The 20,990-nt window shown below is 43.4% G+C and overlaps 1 protein-coding gene across 3 annotated transcripts in view; it reads left to right on the plus strand.

Annotated features, from left to right (window-relative positions):
- Positions 1 to 20,990, plus strand: part of LOC137783523 (poly [ADP-ribose] polymerase tankyrase-1-like) — a 63,567-nt gene that overhangs the window by 22,976 nt on the left and 19,601 nt on the right. For all 3 annotated transcript variants that reach the window (XM_068573545.1, XM_068573546.1, XM_068573543.1), the window contains exons 5-14: positions 1,910 to 1,946; positions 4,273 to 4,348; positions 14,226 to 14,320; positions 14,817 to 14,883; positions 15,212 to 15,398; positions 17,224 to 17,345; positions 17,422 to 17,513; positions 17,717 to 17,795; positions 18,193 to 18,364; positions 19,012 to 19,091. In XM_068573545.1, coding sequence (XP_068429646.1) covers positions 1,910 to 1,946; positions 4,273 to 4,348; positions 14,226 to 14,320; positions 14,817 to 14,883; positions 15,212 to 15,398; positions 17,224 to 17,345; positions 17,422 to 17,513; positions 17,717 to 17,795; positions 18,193 to 18,364; positions 19,012 to 19,091 — 1,007 coding nt within the window. The remainder of the gene's footprint in view (positions 1 to 1,909; positions 1,947 to 4,272; positions 4,349 to 14,225; positions 14,321 to 14,816; positions 14,884 to 15,211; positions 15,399 to 17,223; positions 17,346 to 17,421; positions 17,514 to 17,716; positions 17,796 to 18,192; positions 18,365 to 19,011; positions 19,092 to 20,990) is intronic.

Genomic DNA, 20,990 nt, shown 5'->3' on the forward strand with positions numbered 1-20,990 from the left:
AGGAAGAAATGTAGTCCAACGGGCGGGGGGCAGCAAAAAATAATGCTAAATATGAAAGATATTTGTTTGTTACGCACTATAATGATTACAATGATACAGTGTAAGCCAGGAGCTTTAAGGGCCGTGACTGTCGGGTGTGTAGTGGAGAACGATCGTCTCAGGACAATAAATTGGTTGAAAAGCACATTATCTAATTTGGTGTCTTGATCCGCCTCTGTACGTTTCTCTCTTCTCTCTTTGTATTCATATTTTTCAATCTCCCACCCCCTCGCTGTCTCTTCCTTTTCTTCCTCCCTTGACTGTTCCGCCTTAGCCTCCCTAACACCAATTATACTGTGTCAAATCCATGCATGTCAGTTTCCAGATCCCTAATCATCCCTTCTCTCTTTCATCTACAAATCCTTTGTTCCTCCCTCCTCCCCCTTCCACTTCTCTGTAACCTTTTCTTCTGCGCCCCTCACCCTAACCCCACCCCTCCGTCAGCGCTGCGTACACACACACAGCGCATTCTCCGCAATCCTCTTCCGAATTTTATCTTTATCACTTGTACTTAGCCATCTTCCTTTGAATTTTTTTTTTTTCTTTTTAATTTCCTATTTCAATTTTATACCTTTTCTCTTTCCCTTTGGCCTTCTTTCACAGATGAACTGCATTGAGCAAATGTGCTGGCAACTTTATATATATATATATATATATATATTGGTTTTCATGTATGAATAAGCCCTTGAGGCACTCCTCGGTAAAAGTTGCAAAGATAGTCTTACTAGATTGGATTTTGTTTCACCGATTTTTAATTTACTCAACCCAGAAAAGAAATGGCAGCTCGCAAAAAAAAACAAACTACGTTGTACACTTTGTACAGGATGCCATACAGTCGGCGGTGGCAGAGTGCGTCTGACGGTTGACGTTATTGACTTGCATTATAGGGAAGTGTAGGATCCAGTGTTTTTGGAGCCTCATCCTTGAGTCATGCTTCAGTTTTTTTAATTTTGTATCTATTTTGAGGCCGATAACTTCATGACCGTAACGACACAGAGGTAACTGCACTGGAGAGAGCCGATGTGTCACCTCTCGGGTGTATTTTTCTTTACATTTCAGTGCAAAACAAATTATTGGTAGGTTATCCGAGCAGACTGGGCAGTCTTTTCTTTTTAAACACATCGTCCATGTGACGCCCCTCAATGACGACTCAGTCACTCAGTTAAATCTGGCAATGTTAAAGGTTTCAACCCCCCTACCCATCACCCATCAAGGTGTGTGTCTGCTTTGTGACTGTAGTTACAGGGGGGCAGGGCTAAGAGAGGGAGAGAGGGTGAAGGAGGTAGGGGGAGGGGTTTGTTTATTTCTGTTGTGTTTTTTGATGGTAACTGCGCCTCCTGAGCCCACAGGAGGAAAGAAGAAGAAGAAAAAAAAAGCAGGGGGAGAGAGAGAGAGAGCGTGAGAGAGAGAGAGAGAGAGAGATGGGGACAGACATGACGGTGAACAAGGGAAGATGGTTAGCAGTATGAGCGGCGGCCGGGAGACGGGAGACAGACGCGGCAAAGCAGGGAGGGATGGACGGACGCACGGACGGGTAGAGACGGCGCGCGCGTCAGTCCGCCGCTCGTCGCCCAAACAATGAACGCGCTGTGGTCGCTGCCGGCAACGCAACGCCACGGCAACCGGAGCCAGAGGGGTGCGCACTGAGCGAGAATGGCAAGCGAGAAAGAGAGGAGGAGGAGGAGGGGTGGATGAAGGAGGAGAGATGGAAAGAGAGAGGGTGTCTTCTTCCCCCAATGGATAGATCCTTCCTCTGTGTGTGTCTTTACATGTGTCTGCGTGTGTGTGTGGCTGATCATGTGTGTCTGTGTGTGGTCGGTGTGTGTTGGCGGCCAGTTGTTTGACACTATGATCTTCTGCCACCATCTAGGTGAATACAAAAAGGATGAGCTGCTGGAGGCGGCGAGGTGAGTAACAGACTCTCTGCTTGCTCTTTGTTGTTGTCGTCCCCTTCCTCCTGTTTTTATGCCTTTTCATCTTGTCATGTCTTTCCTCCCGTGCCTCCTTGTTCACTTGCTCAGTTCTTTGGCTCTCTCTCACCTCTTATTTCCACGCTCACTTTCTTCTCGGCTCCTCTCCCATTTCTGTTTCCTTTCCTTTCGTTTCTCCTCCTATCGTCACTTTTGTCCTTGTCCCCTTTACTCTCCTCCGCTTTCACCTTTTCTTCTCTTTTCCGATTTGTATTTTCATAATTTTCCTCTCGCTTTCCCTTTTGTTCTTCTTTCTGTGGTTGTCCTTCTTCCTTCTTCTCACTTCTTTGTTACCTCCTCCTTCCTCTCTTCTTTGATCCACTTATGTTCTATGTTTCCGGTCCTTGTTTTTTCCCCTCCTCTCTCCTCTTGTCTTCCTCCTCTCCTTAGTTTCCTCTGTCCTCCTTTTTTCCTTATTTCCTCCTCTGGATTATTTCTCTTTTCTCTTGTTTTCTACCCCCCCCCCTTGCGCCCCCCCCCTCCCCGGTTTTCATTTCCTTTCCTCAGCCGTCCCCTCTCTCCCACCCCCACCTCCTTTTATCATCTTATTTTCTTTTTCTTCTCCTCTCCCGCTGTTTCTTCATCTCTTGAGCTTTTTTCTCTTTTGTTTGCATTCCATCATTTGTCGCTGCCTTCGATTTCACCTCAACTTGCATCTTTGTGTGTCAAATGGCTTCTCACACACACACACACACACACACACGCACACGCACACGCACACACACACAGACCTCTGACACTAGTCATGTTTATCAGATCAAGAGAACATGTGGGCCAGGGACGCATTTGAGGCATGTTATGGTTGCAGGCAGTGCATGTGGGCAAAGTGTTTGTGTGTGTGTGTTTTTGTGTTTGTGTGTTTTTCAGTCTATTGCATGAGGAAATGGCATAGCTTTCATTTGGGATTGTGTGTGGGTGGCTGAGCGCTCAATGCCTCAACAGCCTCTCTATCTCTCTCTCTCTCTATCTCTCTCTCTCTCTCCCAGGCACACACACACACACACACACACATACTCACACACAGATAAACACACAAGGAAGCAGCTGGCTTAGCATAGCGGTACCCCAGTGTATTATGGGGTCAGCAGGCTGTTTAAGTGTGAACTGGGAACTCAGTGTGCCTCTAACACATCTGAGCCACTGACTGGCTCTTCCCAAATGCCATTTTTCTTGTGTTTGGTCAAATAACTCCCACTCATGACTTATAGGATATTGTTTGCCTTTTTATTTGTGGTACAGATAATTCTCGTGAAGAAATCGTAACGACCTGTCCCTTCATATTTTTGGTACTTGCTTTTGACCCGACTAATTGACAAAAAAAAAAATCCAAGTTTTGTGCTGTCCAAACATCTATAAGACATGCACACGTGCGTGCACACACACACACACACACACACACACACACACACACACACACACACACCACTTAGTGTCCTTCGTCCCCGTTAAATCCTTAAGATGTGCATCGAAATGAAAGCTTCCTTGTGTCAGACTACTAGCAGAATGCAGCGAGTTAAGGGGAAAAAGTGGGTGGGGGGAGTAAAAGAGTGAGGAAGGAAGGAAGGAGGAGGCCGAGCATTCGAGGTTAAGGTGAAGAAGAAGAAACTATGGGTCAAAAGGGAGGGTAAAGGTGGTGAGCTCAGACGAGAAGTGAGTAAGAGGGTAAAAGGCCAGGAGAGTAGCAGATAATGGTGGTTGGAGGAAAAACAGGAAGGAAGAGAGAGGAGATGTGCATGTCTCTTTTTGTCAGTAAGTGAAAGAAATAGAAACAAACAACAACAAAAAAAGTAAACGAGTAGAGAGAGAGAGGAAGGGAATAATAATCCCTTTCTTTCCATCTGACAGCTTCCTCCTTTACGGCTGTCACAGGGATGGAGGTTTAACTGGCCGCTGCCTTGGCAACACTCTCCTGGTGGTCACTCAGTGCCAAGGCAGTGAGCCTAGGAACCAGGAAGCACAGCTCAACAACATAAACAAAATCTCAACTCCACTGTGGTTAGGCTAAATGGCTTTCTCTCGCAGATTAGTTTAGCTTGTTGCGGGTAAAAGACACAGACACACAGATGCACTGCGATCCTTCCTTCAAACGTTCCTTTATGTCACTCTGTTCCTGCAGATGAAACTCTTCTCTTGTTCTTATCTTATTCCTCCTCATTTTCTCCCCCACACACTCTCCCTGGCAAGGAACAGTGCTAATCCTCCATAGCGTTGGATGTTTTCTATCTAATCCATGTGTGTTTGTGTGTGTGTGTACATTTTGCAGGAGTGGAAACGAGGAGAAGCTCATGGCCTTGCTCACTCCGCTCAACGTCAACTGCCACGCTAGCGACGGCCGCAAGGTAAGAGGAAAGAGTGCGCAAGAAAACCTCCCCACACACTTTCAAAAACAACTGCCTTTATTTGGCGGCTGTTTGAGCTCCGTTGTATCAAATGTCCCGAGCGCTCTCCAGCAGGCGTCAGCGGCCTTGCCTGGTCGTTGGAATGAATAGATGGAGACACAAACCACTCCAGTGAACACACGAGCGCTCGCTCTTAACAATAGCAGTGCACTGCAACACACTGCCCACTCAGACTCTCTTACTGTCCCGCATACCCAAACAATTGTAATTGTCGTTTCTGTCCTTGCTATCTTAGTCGATTAAGGGACACAGCGTTTAGAGATGTCTTTTGCAATTTTTTTTTTTTTTTTTTTTTGTCCGCATCAGTGAATTCTTTTGGTTCAGAGCCATTTGACATTTGAGTGAACCTGAACCTCTAACATTCGTAATCCAGATAAGCAGATGCTCACCCAGCCTTGTTTTTAAGCCCGCCGCTCTGCGAGAGCAGCACTGGGCTATGAGGCAAAGTGGGCGGAGTCTCGCGTCGTTCCCACACAGTATTTGCAAAAGAAGCGTATAATGATGGACGCACATTGGAAAATAAAAGCCACGCTTCTCGTTTCTCGAGCACAGCGAGAGAGAAGCTCCGCTACGCAGCGGCAATCGGCCAAACAGTTTTTCGGGATCCTCCGTGTGTTCTCGCGGCTTTACCCTTGAGCTATTATTCTTGTTCGGGCAGAGTCGCGTTCTGAAACGACCCCCGAAACATCGTGCGAAATTGAAACACTCAATCAGCAACCCAAACTGCTGCCGTATTCTAGGTACGTTGAAGCCATGGAGAGACGGTTTTATCTGGAAGATTTCAACAGAGATATTTTCTTTCAGATTGCTGATATTTATTGTCCGAGCCCCCTGTATTTTGTAGGTTGCTATGACAACTACAGGGAACAGCAGGGAGCCAAAAGGGAGCTTTTTACTCCGTACTTTTAGTGACTATCATATAAATGCTATAACAGCCTCGAGGAGGCTCTTTCCTCTAGTTATGGGTGTTTGAGTGTTGTTGACGATCCTCAGCTGCAGCTTGTATCCATCATATCACTGGCATACCCATAATTGTGAGAGAACATCCTCTGGCTATTATCTGTGCAGGTGGCCTGCTGGGGATGTGATACCTCGAGGTGGGGGGAAAAAAAAAAAACCTGTGTTATTTGAAATTCTTTCGAGACGCAGAGGGGACAAACACAAGAGATCATTGAAATGTAATGGTTCATTAGCGGAAGAATGCAACCAACCAGGCGATCGCTAAAAGCTGTGCTCAGACGTATTCTGAAATGACCTCTCCTGAACAATCTGGATGTGTAATACTCTTTAATTGCCCTGACTGAAAGCAGCCATGCACGGTGGATGGAATAAATTTCCACGCTAGTTGCGGTTTTATTATATTTATGAATCCATTTCATTCAGGGGGCGATGGGGATTTATATTCCCACTGCTAACTGAAATTATTCAGCGAGTTTAGTGCAATAGCTTTATATATTAGATGGAAGTGAGTGACAACTGAAACTTTCCCACTCGTCATTCTTGTCCTTTGACTAAATCCACTAATGGAAATCAGTCTGCTGGCAAATATGAGTGTGAAACCATCAACAGCTTTTATTTAGATTCAGTTTAGACTTATTTTTTCGTTTTCATGGGGAGAAAAATTATGAAGGCGGGGTCCAAATACAAAGCTTTATGTTTTACTGTTCATTTAAGTGATATAAGTAGGATGCTATTAGATATAATGTTACAGTGTGATGAGTGTAAATGACAGTCGGAAATGTATGGGCACAGACAAAGAAGCAATCTAGACAATTTCTCTTGACAAAAAGACATGCGCCTTTAATGACAACGAGTATAAGTAACATAATATTATATTAAAGCATAATATCTAACTCTTATGGAACTTAATAACAGGTGATTCAGGGTGAGACAGAATAGCTTGACGCAATAACATTTGTCCTAATTAAATTGGCGCAAACATGCTAAATATGACACTGTGGGCCGGCAAGCATCACTCAGTGTGCACACATACACACACACAGACACACACACACACACATACACACCCACACACACAGAGAGAGAAACACATTGTTGAGACGACACTAATGATAATCATGGACAAAACAGAGCATGGCAGAACCCTAATGATCGGTAATAATGATGCTTCTCTTTAAATTCAATAAGAGTCTCTCTCTCTCTCTCTCTCTCTCTCTCTCTCTCTCTCTCTCTCTCTCTCTTTCTCTCTCTCTCTCTCTCTCTCTCTCTCTCTCTCTCTCTCTCTCTCTCTCTCTCTCTCTCCCTCCCCCTCCGCCTTCCCCCTTCTTCTTCTTCATATCTGTCTCATTTTAATTAGAAGTGGCACAAGCTCTCCGTCTCCCCTCTTCAACCATGCAGTCGCATATAAACACAAATCTGAAGCACAGACGTTGATTGCGAATGTCTCTCGGCTGAATTGAAAAAGCTCTGCGTGCACACGCACTGGGCACACGTGAGAAGAGGGGAGGGCGAACGAGAGGGAGAAAGATACTGTATGACCAAAAGTATGTGGACACCCCTGCACTGCATTATAGTTTGGTTATGGAGGGCTTTTGGTTTGGGCCCTTTTAGGTTTGGTGAAGGGAGCCCTCAATGTTAAACATCATATTTGAAACAATAGTGTGGCAACAGTTGTTGGTAGAGCGGAGGCTGTTACGGTAGAATATCAATGGCCACGTTTCTGGAACAAGGTATGTGTCACACATGGACTGTTTCTAACCTCCACACTTCTAGTGAGAGCTTTTTGTTCTTATTGCACTGCACTATATATTATTACACTATGCAGTACAGGCAACGGCAGTATAACAGCCTGTGTGTGTGTGTAGGTGTGTGTGTGTGTGTGTGTGTGTGTGTGTGTGTGTGTGTGTGTGTGTGTGTGTGTGTGTGTGTGTGTGTGTGTGTGTGAGAGCACTTGGATGATTGAGGGCCCATCAGAATGGGATATTATTAACACAGCTGAGTGGAGAGCGTTATCAAACTGCCTCTATTGAAACCTACCACACACACACACACTCACACACACACACACACACACACACACACACACACACACGCTTCTGCAGACATTGCTGCCTCAGGAACAAAAGTCTTTCTGACTACCCTTTACACATACTTTACACACACGCACACACACACGCACGCACGCACGCCATACAGTCTCATTTGTTTTTTCCCCCACTTTCTTACTGTTCAACTTTACTTTCTTGCCTCACTGACATTTGCGCTCCCAGCACCTCCAAACCTCCGACTGACTGTCAGTGTTCAGTTTTTTCAGGGAATATATTTCATTTTCTGGACTCTGTTGAGTTCCTTCTGTTGTGAATGTGTGTTGGTCTTTGTTTTTCTTTGCGTATTGTGAATATTGTGAATTCTTGGATCTGTATCTCACCAGTGAGAATCATCCCACCCACTCGCGTCCTCGCTGGCATGGACTTCAAAGACACAGGCAAGAAGAGCATGACCAAGATTCAGATTCAGTGAGAGAGAGAGATGTAGAGAGGGAGAGGAAAGAGACGACTTCCATTGAAGCCTTGCTTAAATGTTGATTATAGGAGTTTATTATGTTGAGACTTACAGTGTGTATCATCTCTAATATGGGTAAAATATGTATTTTTAAAAAGTAAACTTTTCAGGAAGAGAACATAGTGTATATTTGACTTTCAGAAATCGGGTTGCACGCTACAGTTTTTGTGACGGCAATGTTATGAGGAGAAGGTTTAAGCATCTGCTGACGCGGTCGGCTGTTTCCTGAGCTTTTTTTTGTGTTTTAACACCGCTATCGAATGAGATTCTTTTCATGTTGTTGCTGCCATCTCTGTACCGGAAAGATATGTGCCAACATGCCCGGAAACTGTCCCGCAGATTAGAGTCGAGGTCGTCGTGGCTCTTGTCTTGGAGAAGTTTGCTCATGTTTACACATCCAGACGATGTCGCTGTGTGTGAATGTAACCCGGCGCCCTATCTGAGAGAGATGTTTGACTTCTGCTGTTTTTGAAAGAAATCATAGAAATATCCAGAAGCATTTCAGGTGACGGATGACAAAGAGGCTGAGGAGAAGTATGAGTGGCAAAATTAACCTCTTGCTCTTACGAGGGATACGATGAATTCGATTATTATAATATCAGCAAATGTTGGTTCAAAGAATGTGTACAATTCTTCTTGTATTATTGATGAAAATTCTCACTTTGCCTGATACAATAATACATGATCAGGGTAGTTTTTACACATGTGCATGTACTGAGGCCACTGAACTTAACGATAACATGCAACTTTCCATTCCACTTATAATGAGTGATGCATTTGAAAGGCTCAGTTGGGTTTTTAGCTGAATGTCACCTGTCAGCAGATACATAAAAAAAGAAAAGAAAAATATAACATGTCACGCCCGTCCAAGATCGACAATAAAAAAAGGCGCTTTCGGTTGCTTTCAGGGAGTGTTTTTCCTGAAGTTACTTTTTGAGCTGCTCAGCTTTAAACCTTTCCGTGGAGTCCTCAGCTCTGCTATAGGGTTTGTGAGAGGCTGAGCGTGTGTGTGTGTGTGCATGTGTTTGTGTGTGTGCGTGCGTGCGTGGAGAGCATAAGATGAGAAGACTAGCTGTAGGTTATTTATCTTCCAAGATGTTGCCTGGGCTGAGCTGTCAGCGCCTTTTAGTGTGTGTGTGTGTGTGTGTGTGTGTGTGTGTGTGTGTGTGTGTGTGTGTGTCCGTCTCAGGAACAGCACAAAAATTTGCTAATATGATTATTGATCCAGTCGTCTGACACTACTCCTCTTGTTAGCATGCTGAAGTGCAATCCTTACTTGAGTACAAGGACAAAATCAAAGGGATGTTTCACTGTTTGTTGAACAGAAAGGTTTTGTTGTGAACCACTGCTCATAATTATTTCACATTTGAATGTTACTCAGCCTCTTTTTTTTTTTGTATGTTTATCTCCTAAGTCATTGCGTAACAAGAAAAGCTTTTTTGAATTGAATGAATCATTGCACTGCTTGGGGAGGGATCGAGTGAGAGATGTTGGAGAAACGTCTCGTTTCTAATCTGTTTTCCTCTCATACTTATCCGAGCATTTGGGCACAGAGTGACTCCATGGATTTATCCAAGTACTAAATCTGAGGACATTGTTTGGATGGGTTAGGAAATTCTGGGCCCGGGCCATTTTTTTTTCCCGGTCTAAAAAGGATGTCTTAATTAAAACAGACGGATTAATTTGCTAATTAATGCTCAAACCAATGCTGCAGACAGTGCGCCGAAGGTTCACACACATCCAGTTTCAGATGAGGTACAGATGGATATATATTTCACCCACTTCGCTTCACGATTCTACCTTTTTTGTTCTTGAGCTAATACGCGGTATTATGACCAATTTAAAGAGTGACTATACAGGCAGAATATTTTCTTGTTTTTAAATTGAGACAATAAGCAGTGTGTGTTGCTTTAAACCGACGAGTTCATTCATTTACAGCTTCATGGGCTGAATGGAAAATTGTTTTGGTCCCGCAGGGCGAAGTTAGGAAATAACACGACGCGCACGCTAATGTGCACGCACGCGCAGGCGCACGCGTGCAAACAAAATGGTCAAATGCACCCTCCCAGATAGATCATGTCTCATTGCCATGGCAACTGCTGACAGCTAGCAGTCACCGTTGTCATGGGAACATCTTGACAGGCTCGTAAAGCGAATAGGAGAGGCGGATGTGAGAGAGGTTAAAGAAAAATGGAGAAAAAAACAAAAAAACATCACAAAGAAGGAACTGACACGGCAGCAGATTACGCCCCCGTATGGGTTTTCATTTTTAAAAATACTTTGTTGAGTCTAAACGCGTGAGCGGTAATTGTCGTCGTCCGACTTGTCCTCCGTGCCGTCAGGCGGCTGCGTTTTGCTCTTCGATGACCACGTATACCTCGTAAGTGTTGTGATGTGAGGAGACGCTGCAGCTACCAGTCAGATGGAAAGTGTTTTTGTGGAGGGGGAAGGGAAACATAAAAAGCAGACAAATGCTACCAAGAGAAGTCAGACAGAAAGATGAGTATTCCGCATCTCCCCTTCCTTCATTTTCCTCCCATATCTGCCTCCTTCATCTCCTCCCCCACCTCCACAGAAAGGCTTTTAGGTGATTAAAACAGAACAGAATGTTTTTTTTATTGCTATTGTTCACAAGTTCAGTGTGTCTCTTTTTGAAATATCTTCGACTAGGCTTTTCTCTCTCGGGCATCATTTGTCATCACGTATCGAAGCACTTTACGGATAGAAACACCGGGGACAGAACGCTTGCACCAAAAGAACAAAAGCTTAATAACTATGTGGCCTACGCCTCCAGAGGGCTCTCATTCTCACATCATTGTCATTCCTTAGTCATAAACTATGAACTGTCATAAACAGAATAATCCACATTCTCCAAACTTGTGGCGCTGGCATCAGCAGAAATATTATGCTCGTGTAAACACAGGGAGATTTCAAGCACCTGGTTTCTGCGGTAATACTGCCGCACTTTCTTTTAAGAGCGTTCGTTGAAATCAGTTTTTCATTTCATTCCTTCTCCGCCGACTGAAGGGTCGCCGTGTGAACCTCCAGATAGTAAAAATACGAAGAAAAAAAACTTGCTTTCTTTGTGTCATCATTTCAGTACACCAGGGGAAAAAATAAGAATGCTGCAGCGGAGGAAAGTTGGAAGATGTTGAATGTATTTTGACCAGATAGATGAAACATGGGTGACACTTTTGATTATTTTTGGCTTATGGCTGCTGAGGTCAGAGCCGAGTATCATAATATATATTCAGCTGGAGCTGCTTTTATATGACTGGAATTCAAATGGGCTGGAGAAAGCAAGACAAGTCTCTCTCTCTCGCTCTCTCTCTCTCTCTCTCTCTCTTTCTGTCTCTCTCTCTGTCTCTCTCTCTCTCTCTCTCTCTCTCTCTCTCTCTCTCTCATACGCATGCATGTAGCCACTGCTCTCACAGTGTTGACAGATTGAAGAGGTGGAGCTTAAACCTAGTCTGACCCTGGTAACAACGTGTGTGTGTGTGTGTGTGTGTGTGTGTGTGTGTGTGTGTGTGTGTGTGTGTGTGTGTGTGTGTGTGTGTGTGTGTGTGTGTGTGTGTGTGTGTGTGTGTGTGTGTGTGTGTGTGTGTGATGAGTCACTGGCAGCAAGGTTTAAGGAGGTTGCTTTGCATGTAAATATACGGCGGACCTGATCACTGGTTTACATGCCGTGTTATTTATATGCACAATTTGCAAGAACAAGAACACGCAGAGCGACACTGCATTTAAAATGAGGATGAGGACTAACTGTGTACCATGTCCCGCTCCTACCAAATGCTGCTGTCACATCCTGTAAATATGAGTGTACCATCTGTCCACCCAGCTCTGCCTCACTGCCTCGCTGCTGCACAGAGATCACTTAAGTTGATCTATGTTTCAGGATCTTCTCTGACGTTTGGCCACTACAACACCAAGCAGGAGACGGGCTCAAAGCGAAATGCAGCTGGATCCACTTTTTCACTTTTTCATTGATTGATTTGAAACCCTATTTTGATGAAAAAAACAAACGTTCAGACCAAAGTTCCTTTCATGGCATGAGGTCCATTATTGTGTCTCCGTAAACTTGCGTCAACTTGTGTAAACTTTTAAAATATGTTTGCATAATTCACAAAATAGCAGTGGCGGGCTTTTGGATTTTGTAAAGGACACAGGAGCTGGGAGTTGTGCAATGACAAAATAAGCTAATAGGGAAAAATAATTATAATTCCTATAGTGTATTTTGTGAAAAACAATTATGTTATAAAATAGCTATCATTTTTAATTATCGCCCAGCAGAGAAGGCTTAGCAGGCTCTGACGGCCCGCCACTGCTAAATAGGCAGCCAGCAGTGAGAACATGATACATTTTCTTCATGTTTGTCTAAAGAGTCTCAAACTTCTGGACGCTCCACTTTGCAAACCAGCGTTTTTGTACATTGCCATGGTTTTGCATCATGGCTTATGAAATAATGTTGTAATCTGACTTATTGAGGATACATCTTTTTTCTTGGTGACCTGTGATTCACCTTGTGACCTTGCTTTGTAAAAGCCTTGCTTTGTAAAAGAAAGATGTGGATCCCCAAGGCCAGTGTTCAGGTCTTTTAACTGCTCTTTAGCATTTGTGAACGCTCCCAACATTGTCACTGTACATCCCACCAACTCCTGCATCCTGCCGGTCTGTCATCAGAATCACTGGGATCGTGATGACATGACCGCATGCATGATGTTGAGGACATTTTTGCACTTTTGAGATCCCAGAGGCCAGCAGTGCTAAAACAAGTCGAGAGTTGTTGACCTTCGGCCGGCCCAAAAAGTATCACCAGAGCTGTTGAGACAGATGTTGTCACGCATAAGGTGGAGTACAGTTGAGTAAAATTTGGTCCAAACAGCCATGGAGGGACTCCTCCTCATTACTTTTTTAATATAACATCTCCCATTTTTTAAAAATGTTATTATGGTAGGGAAATTAGTGGAATATAAATGTATACAATCTATACATAGCTATTGTTTTTAAGAAGGATGAAGGTCCTTTTTACGTACGAAGTTCACACAAATTCTTCCTTCTCACCTTGCTGGCTTACTATTTGTCAAATCTTCATACAGGATTGTTATTCTATTCTAAACATACCACAAAGGACTTCCTTAAATCTCTGTCTATATGAGCTACAGTAAGTAAAGGGTTGCATTTCTTCCTGGAAAGAGTAAAGTTTCTGTCAAATTGTAGCAGAAATTTGAATCAAGTTTCCAGGAAATGAGCAAAATACAACGCAAAATAGTGTGCATTTCCATCCAATTGTGCCATTGAATTAGTTCATTAGAAGAGGGCACAACAAGATGATGCAATTTAAAAGCAAGCCAGTTAAACCCTTTAAAGCAGTAGGGAAAAACATGGATAGCATGACTCCTTTTATGTTTGTTTCATGTATTAATTGAAAGGAAATGGAAGAGTGTTAGCGTATCGTTTGTAAAAGGGAAGCTTTTGTGGACTTGTTAATCACAGACTTTATGTTCATCATGATTCATTATGTTTCTGTTGCACACTTCTTTCATTTTTTTTAGCAGGTTTTAAAGCCAAATAACTGTTTGGTCAGCTTTCCTGGCATGGGGACTCACTTTTAGCACGACCCAGACAGAAGGTCTCTGGAAGATGGCAGGCCACCTGTGTAAAAGGGACTTTTCTAGTTGGCTCAGTGTGTGCTATCTAAGAACTCTCAGATCTGCCTGCTCCTTGGGGTAGCTTTAATCCCGGTCCCATTCACAATTCGATCCTCGGTCCATCCAGTGACGTAAAATGGCCTTTATGTCGTGTCCCGGAGTCTTGATAGAGTGGGTGTCGCTCCGGCTTTGAAGAAGAATGGCCTCGGCTGAGAGCATATGGAGGAAGCGCTCCTCGGAGAGCAGAAGCCATCTCATCTCAGTCCCATTTTAAAGCATTCAGAGCTGCAGCTTTTCATCAGTTTTATTGTGGAAAAATATAGTCAGGGCTTTATTACTGTGGACTGATTCAGTGGTGAGACAGCCCATTGCTCTCTGAAAGGTCTTCGCTTAAGAAACGTTCTTCATCTGGGTCCTCGGTCATAACCAGAACCTCCTTGCACTTTGTACGGAGAGGACGACGTTATGAAATCACAATGATTGGCTGTCGTGCTGTGGAACACATGTGTGGGCTAACAATTGTTTTTTTCTCTCTCTCTTTTCACTCTCACTGTGTCTCCTACTTCCTACTTCCTCTTTCCCCAACCCCTCCCCTTGCTCTTTCGGCCCCTCTTTGTCTCTTTCTGTGTCACTTCTCATCTCTCCAGTCCACTCCGCTTCACCTGGCAGCAGGATACAACCGGGTGAGGATAGTTCAGCTGCTACTACAGCATGGAGCAGATGTTCACGCCAAGGACAAGGGGTGCGTACAACGACTTAAATAATGCAAATGACTGGAAGAACTACATGTATAATATGTCAGCGGTACTTTGTAGCAAGTAGGCTGGTAAAGATGTGTTCATCAGTGCTTTCCATCATCAGAAATCCTCGCTGCATGATTAGACAAGCGCACCACTCGCAGGGCTTTTACTGTCTCTCCTCTAATTTTCAAACTGGGAAAAACATGGCCCCGGTTCTGATAGTGCTGCAGTGTTTATGCTGCGTCATGCATCCGAATTTCGTTTTTCTGAATAAATGCAGTGACACTTGATTCATTTTGATTTGAGGTGTTGTCAGTTTGACCATGTTAGCATTTAGGTTAGCTCAAAGAACTCTTTGTCTCAGCAAAGCCTCACAGAACTGCTAGCATGACTCTAGGTTTTGTTATAAAATACATTATTATGTTGTTATTGTTTGGCATTCAAAAATGTGTTTATGTATTGCGAATAAGAATTCTATTTTGTGTTTTGTTCCTCCAGCGGTCTGGTGCCTCTACATAATGCCTGCTCTTATGGACATTATGAAGTTACCGAGCTGCTGCTAAAGGTACACACACTCGCACGCTCGCTATCTCGCTATCTCGCTATCTACTTAGGCAGTCGCAATTACTCTTTATTAACATGATCATATTGCCTTGCTAAAAATAAGGATGGAAATTGAATCCCAATCCCCCACTTTCTTTGTTGTTTCATTAAAAACAAGACGGCTATCTTTTTAAGGACGGACTGCTTAATCCCTTTTAGGATTATTAAAAAATATATTCAAAGAAAACCTGTTCCCAAAAATAAAAACGTTGCTCTTTTTTCCTAACGCCTTCTTGACATTTATGAATCCACCATTCCCCCCCACACCCTCTTTTTTTCCCCTTTCCCAGCATGGGGCGTGTGTGAATGCCATGGATCTGTGGCAGTTCACCCCACTCCATGAGGCGGCATCTAAAAACAGAGTGGAGGTCTGCTCCCTGCTGCTGAGCCACGGGGCTGACCCGACCCTGCTCAACTGCCACAGCAAGAGCTCTGTGGACATGGCGCCTACTCCCGAGCTGAAGGAGAGACTCGCTTGTGAGTGTGGCGCTTCATTTACATAAACTGCAGCTGCAGCACGCAGCCCTCTCAATGTGCCACCATGCTGAATTAATGAATAGGTGGTTTTAAGAAGGCTGTATTTACACCGTCACGTTCGGAGCACTTGTTTGAGTGTTCAGACAGCAGAAAATGGGAATCTCACTCTTTCGATGAGAGAACTGCTGTTTTCTGCAGCTGGATGCGAGCGATTGTGGGTTTTAAAAGAGGCAATTGCCAACAGTTCCACGTGCTTGAAAAGCCGAGTGGAACAAAATGCAGTCTCGACTCGTGCTCATATGCAGTTGTTGTCTTTTTTTTCACGTGTACTGGATGAAACGCCACAGAAACCAAGTGCAGACGCGTCTATCATAGAAGCTGTTGAGGATGCAACAGATGGTTTGGCCTTTGAGCTTTCGAAAATCTAAGAAAAAAGGAACTCAATTGTTATTCAATATGTATGTGGGGCCTATACACACAAACATACACTTAAAATATTGTGCTCCTTTGTGATATCAGGTTTGATTCAGCGTTAATGTGTATTTTTGCCTCCATAAAATCGGCACATCCCCATGCATGAGTTTGCTTAATTGAGCATTTTGCTGATGTACGAGAGAGTAATAAAAAAAATAGGATGGAGAATGCTACTGTTGAATTAATTTTCTTTGCATCTGCAGAGTCAAAGTAGACCAGACAAGTCTTTGTCTCTGCCAGAAAGCTCTCTGCAAGTCTTTGAAAGTCAATTAGTGAGTTAGCTCTCTCGCTGCTGCACTTGTTGCTGTATCTTTGTAATGCGGCAGATCAAAGCAAAAATCAAACGCGACTTGAATCAGAAGCCATTTTGGGTTTATGTACTACCGCAGGGCAGTTGCTCCTGTTAGTTGTTGGTTTTTTGATTAGGTTGTGCCTTTTGAAAACACATCTCAGAGGGACATTTGCTGCAATAACAAGACACTGAAGCTAACACTGAAGATTTTCAAAGCAATCCTATTCTGTATAGCATTTCTTCCAAATTGTATTTTTTCTTTTTGGTATGTACTGTATTCATCTAGTTTGGAGATGGATCCTCCAGCTGATGAAAGGAGGTTCACATCTATGGTAACGGGACAATAGCCTAGTGGAGTGTATGTTTCTCTAAAAGTCTCTGTGTTTAGTGTCGATATACTTTTTAAAGAAAAAAGGGTTTTTGTTTCCTGAAGCAAATTGTTATCTGACTTTTTGTGAAAAATACTTTGGTTGTGTTTGATTGAACCCTTAGTACCTTGATAGACATTTTCTTTTGTTCACAATAGAAAATCAATAGAAAAAAGTCTAGTTTGCCCAGATCACTCAGGAAAAAAAAAGGTGAAAATAGGTTTTCGGTAAATGGGAAACTTTCGGTAAATGGCTCTGAATAAGTAAGAAGGATAGCGATAGTAATTTAAAGGAACAGTTTGACATTTGCTTACACACTGAGGCCACTCGCTGTGATAAGATACCATTTCTTCATTTTCAGGGTAATCGCTAGTTTCCGCTCCGACTGCAGCACACAGACTCTTGCACCAGAAGTTCAATCACTAGTTTCGCTGGTAAAAACTTTGAAGTAATGTCTCTGAAGTGTTGGAGGCAGCAGGGTCATTGCAGGTAAAATAATTCCTCGTTGTCTGCAGAGAACCTCGTAAAGCGTAAAAAAGTTTTCTCTTCAGGTGAATTGCCAGATACTCCTCGGTGGTTAGGTGCTTTTTTTCTGTTTGTAGGAAATCTGTCAAGACACACTCAACAATTTCCCTGAAATTGAGGCTGTTGTCTTCTTTCCCTGACATGTTGAAGTATTGTGTGTGCACAGATGAGTTTAAGGGCCACTCGCTGCTTCAAGCTGCTCGAGAAGCTGACATGGCCAAGGCTAAGAAGACCCTGGCCATGGAGATCATCAACTTCAAACACCCTCACACACACGAGACCGCACTGGTGAGATGGATACACACACGCACACACCGATAATATGCCGGTGCAGAGACGCTCAGGTGATGTTTCTCTGTGTTAGCATTGTGCTGTAGCATCGCCGCACCCGAAGAGGAAACAGGTGACGGAGCTGCTGTTGAGGAAAGGAGCCAGCGTGAATGAGAAGAACAAAGAGTGAGTGCTGTTAACATCTGCTCGTAAACACAAAGTCAGATAATTACTATATTTGTATACGCGCTGTCAACGAAATTATTTCATATCGAGGGGATCACGCGCTGATGAAGGCAGCTGCTAAGGGCTGTATTTTTTGCTTTGAACAACAACAACAAAGTCGGGACTCAAGATGTGCTTCCCCTCCTTCTCTCTCCTCTTTGTAGCTTCATGACTCCTCTCCACGTGGCAGCAGAACGTGCTCATAATGACATCATGGAGGTGCTGCAGAAACATGGTGCCAAGGTAAACCACAGCATTTTTATAGTCGGATATCATTATGCAAATGTGCTTTCTATATCCATGTATGAATACATATGTTTCTATATCCACCTGCCTATTCACACTGCATTTAAATTGGCATGATGTGTGTGTTTTTTTTGTTTTTTTTTAACTATCGTTTTCTCATCCCCGTATACAGTGCCGATGAAAAATATTCACCGGTTGACAAATGTAGTTTTGTAGTTTTGTGTTTTTCTTAGCTGAACCCTGATGTGCTAGAGATGGAAAGTTTTAATCACAATGAACTCATCACCAATAATGAAGATGAACAGTGTTTTTTTTTTTTTTTTTAAAGAATTGAAACTGTTTTATTCCAAAAAAAACTGCAACCCGAGGTCTTTAAAGGTGTTTGTGTTGGCAGGTGAACGCCGTGGACACGCTGGGTCAGACGGCGCTGCACCGCGCGGCGATGGCGGGCCACCTTCAGACCTGCAGGCTGTTGCTAGGATACGGGGCGGACGCCTCTCTGTTGTCCCTGCAGGGCTTCACTGCTGCTCAGATGGGAAATGAAGCCGTTCAGCAAATACTCAACGGTATGCGCTACCCTTTGTGTTGTCTGTGTGTGGGAGGCCGGGCGAGCAGATGTGTAGGTGTCTTGGTGTTTTGGTTTCTGGCAACAGTGGGATTAACTGGGATTGTTTTTGAAAGGTCAGTATTGATGCTTTCAGACTGACGCTGCAGATTGAGAAAAGCTAAAAGGCAGTGAGCCAACTTTCCTGCGCCGTGCTGGAGGAAACTCCACATCAAACCATCTGCCGCCCGCAGCTTTAGATTCAGCACACTAACATGAGAGTGGTGTCCATCTTCTCATCCAACTTTCGGTGGGAAGGCGGACACTTTTTAAAAAAACATCAGTCACTCAGTTCACTCATTCTACTGCGTAGGTTGGCAGATGAATCATTGACAAATCATTACCGCCTGTCACTCATTGTCGGAGGGCAAATCAACTAAGTTTACTTTAGAAATTTAGTCATTTCAAAACATTTTTAACATAAGATGTTGTTTCGTCAATTTTGGATTGTGTGTGTGCGCGCATTAGTGATCCTGGTTTTGGCCAACATCATCTTCTGTCTTCACCATTCGCAGAGGATGCATTTACTGTTTACGATCATTTGGAGCCAATGTTTGCCCAAAAGCATCTTTTATTCTATGTTTCTCTTCAATGTTCTCCGCTCTGCAGAGAACGTCCCGGTGAGGAACTCAGACGTTGACTACAGACTTCTGGAAGCTGCTAAAGCCGGAGACCTGGACACTGTCAAGGTAGTGTGGGCATCACATTTTGTAACTGAACGTTGATGTTGTCCCCTGCTTGAAAGTTTGAGTTAATATAAATGTGATCAGAGTGGAACAATCAAAAATAAATCCACTTAACTTAATTTAGGCAGAACACGCTCAAGAGTGGTGTTGCTGTGAAAAGGGATAAAAGAGAGAAAATTCATTCCTCTACTAACAATCAATGTTGCTTTCATTTGAAAAATGAATAGACCCCCAGCTTAATGACACCGATCGCAGGAAATAATTTGCGCTGAGGGAGCAGAAATCATTTTTGTTTTAATTGCCTCATTAAGGTTTGGAAATCATGTGGAATCAAGTTCTGTAAAATTGCGCGTGAAACTTGTCAGCCGCAAAATTGAACACTTACTTTATAAACACCAAACATGTCTGAGCCGGTTTTACAGTTATGATGAGCCCAGAAAAAGATAATAAATATATAAGTTGATTGTCCTTAAAAAACCTGAATCATTTCAACTGTAATGAGAGACTTTCATTCATGTGCAGCAGTGAGAAACAGCAGACATTATGAAACTATAGATGGGCTAAACACTTGGATAATGTACATTTGACAGTGACTCAATGACACAGATTATCTTGCCTTTATTTGTTTGAACTGCAAATGAAACAAAATGTCTTGTCCTTTGTGTCTACTCCTGTTGCTCTCATGGAGTTATGCTCATAGTGCTTCCAGTTAAATGTCAGGTGGATATTGTTCGCCGTGAATGAAATGCTTTTTCTTCTTGTCTTTGTATTTTTTTGCCCATATTGATCCAAGTAAAACTGCAAAGCCTTCTCTTCTTTTTAAAGGTCACATTTCTCATCTCATAAGACACTCAGTGTAATCATAGCAGCATGAGTTGCACCGGGCCCACTCGTGTTAGAACTGTAGGCGCTCGGGATGCTCCTTAATATGCCTCGGATAAAAAACGCCCACCAGATGTCAGGGCCTGGTAAGATCCGGCCCAAAAAAAAAAGAAAGAAATTGACAGAAGTATTTGGTGGAGAGGGAAAGTGGTTGTGTCTTTACCCGCGGAGACAGACAGTAATGAGGTTATCCAGACGAAAGAGGGTCTGTCAGCGTCTGAAGGGTGATGCTTTGGCAGGTAGGCAGGGAATCGGAGCAAAACAGACAACAAGCTTCGGTCTGGCTTTCTGTCGCTCTTTTTATTTATGTCTCACACACACACACACAGACGCACACACACAGACACTGACACAGACTCGGCTTAACTGTCTGGCGTAGCTACTGATTGACAGAAGAAACACTTTTTAGAACACTTTGCATCGCTCAACCAACACGAGCGTTTCCTAGTTTGATTTAGAGCAGCTACATTTACTGTAAATTAAAGGAATATTTAAAAAACAGAGCTAGGCGAGCATCAACGGCCATCAGGTGGCCGCAGACGCAACGTGACTACCGAGTCGTTCTTCACAACAACACAAGATACCTAAATTATCGTATCATTTTCTAAATATATTTAGAGATTAATTGAACAAACCTTGCAGCTCCACATTGATTATCACTGATATTGTTGCTAGATATTGACTCCATCGTTTCTGCCGGTTTGGTTCCTATGAAACCCAATTCACAGCCTAGAGTTCAATCGTACCCCGTCAGCTTCCATCAAAACTAATCACATCATTTTCATTGTCGGTGGAGTTCAGATTCCATGCTCCAGTTTTGAACACTTTTTTCCTGGAAACACTTGTTTTCCTCGATGGCAGTTAATGTGAGGGAGGATAGCTTGAGATTGAGGAATCTGTCTGCCAGCCGCATGTGTTTCATATCATTTCCTTTAGAACAGCATCCCGGAGCATATGGGAGAAGAAAACTTCCAAATGAATTTCCCACCGTGTCTCCTCTAACCAAGGTGTAATTGGGTC

Source organism: Clinocottus analis, unplaced genomic scaffold (genome assembly GCF_023055335.1).
Source record: "Clinocottus analis isolate CAN_PGR_092001 unplaced genomic scaffold, fCliAna1.0.p SCAF_13, whole genome shotgun sequence".
Classification (NCBI taxonomy): Eukaryota; Metazoa; Chordata; class Actinopteri; order Perciformes; family Cottidae; genus Clinocottus; species Clinocottus analis.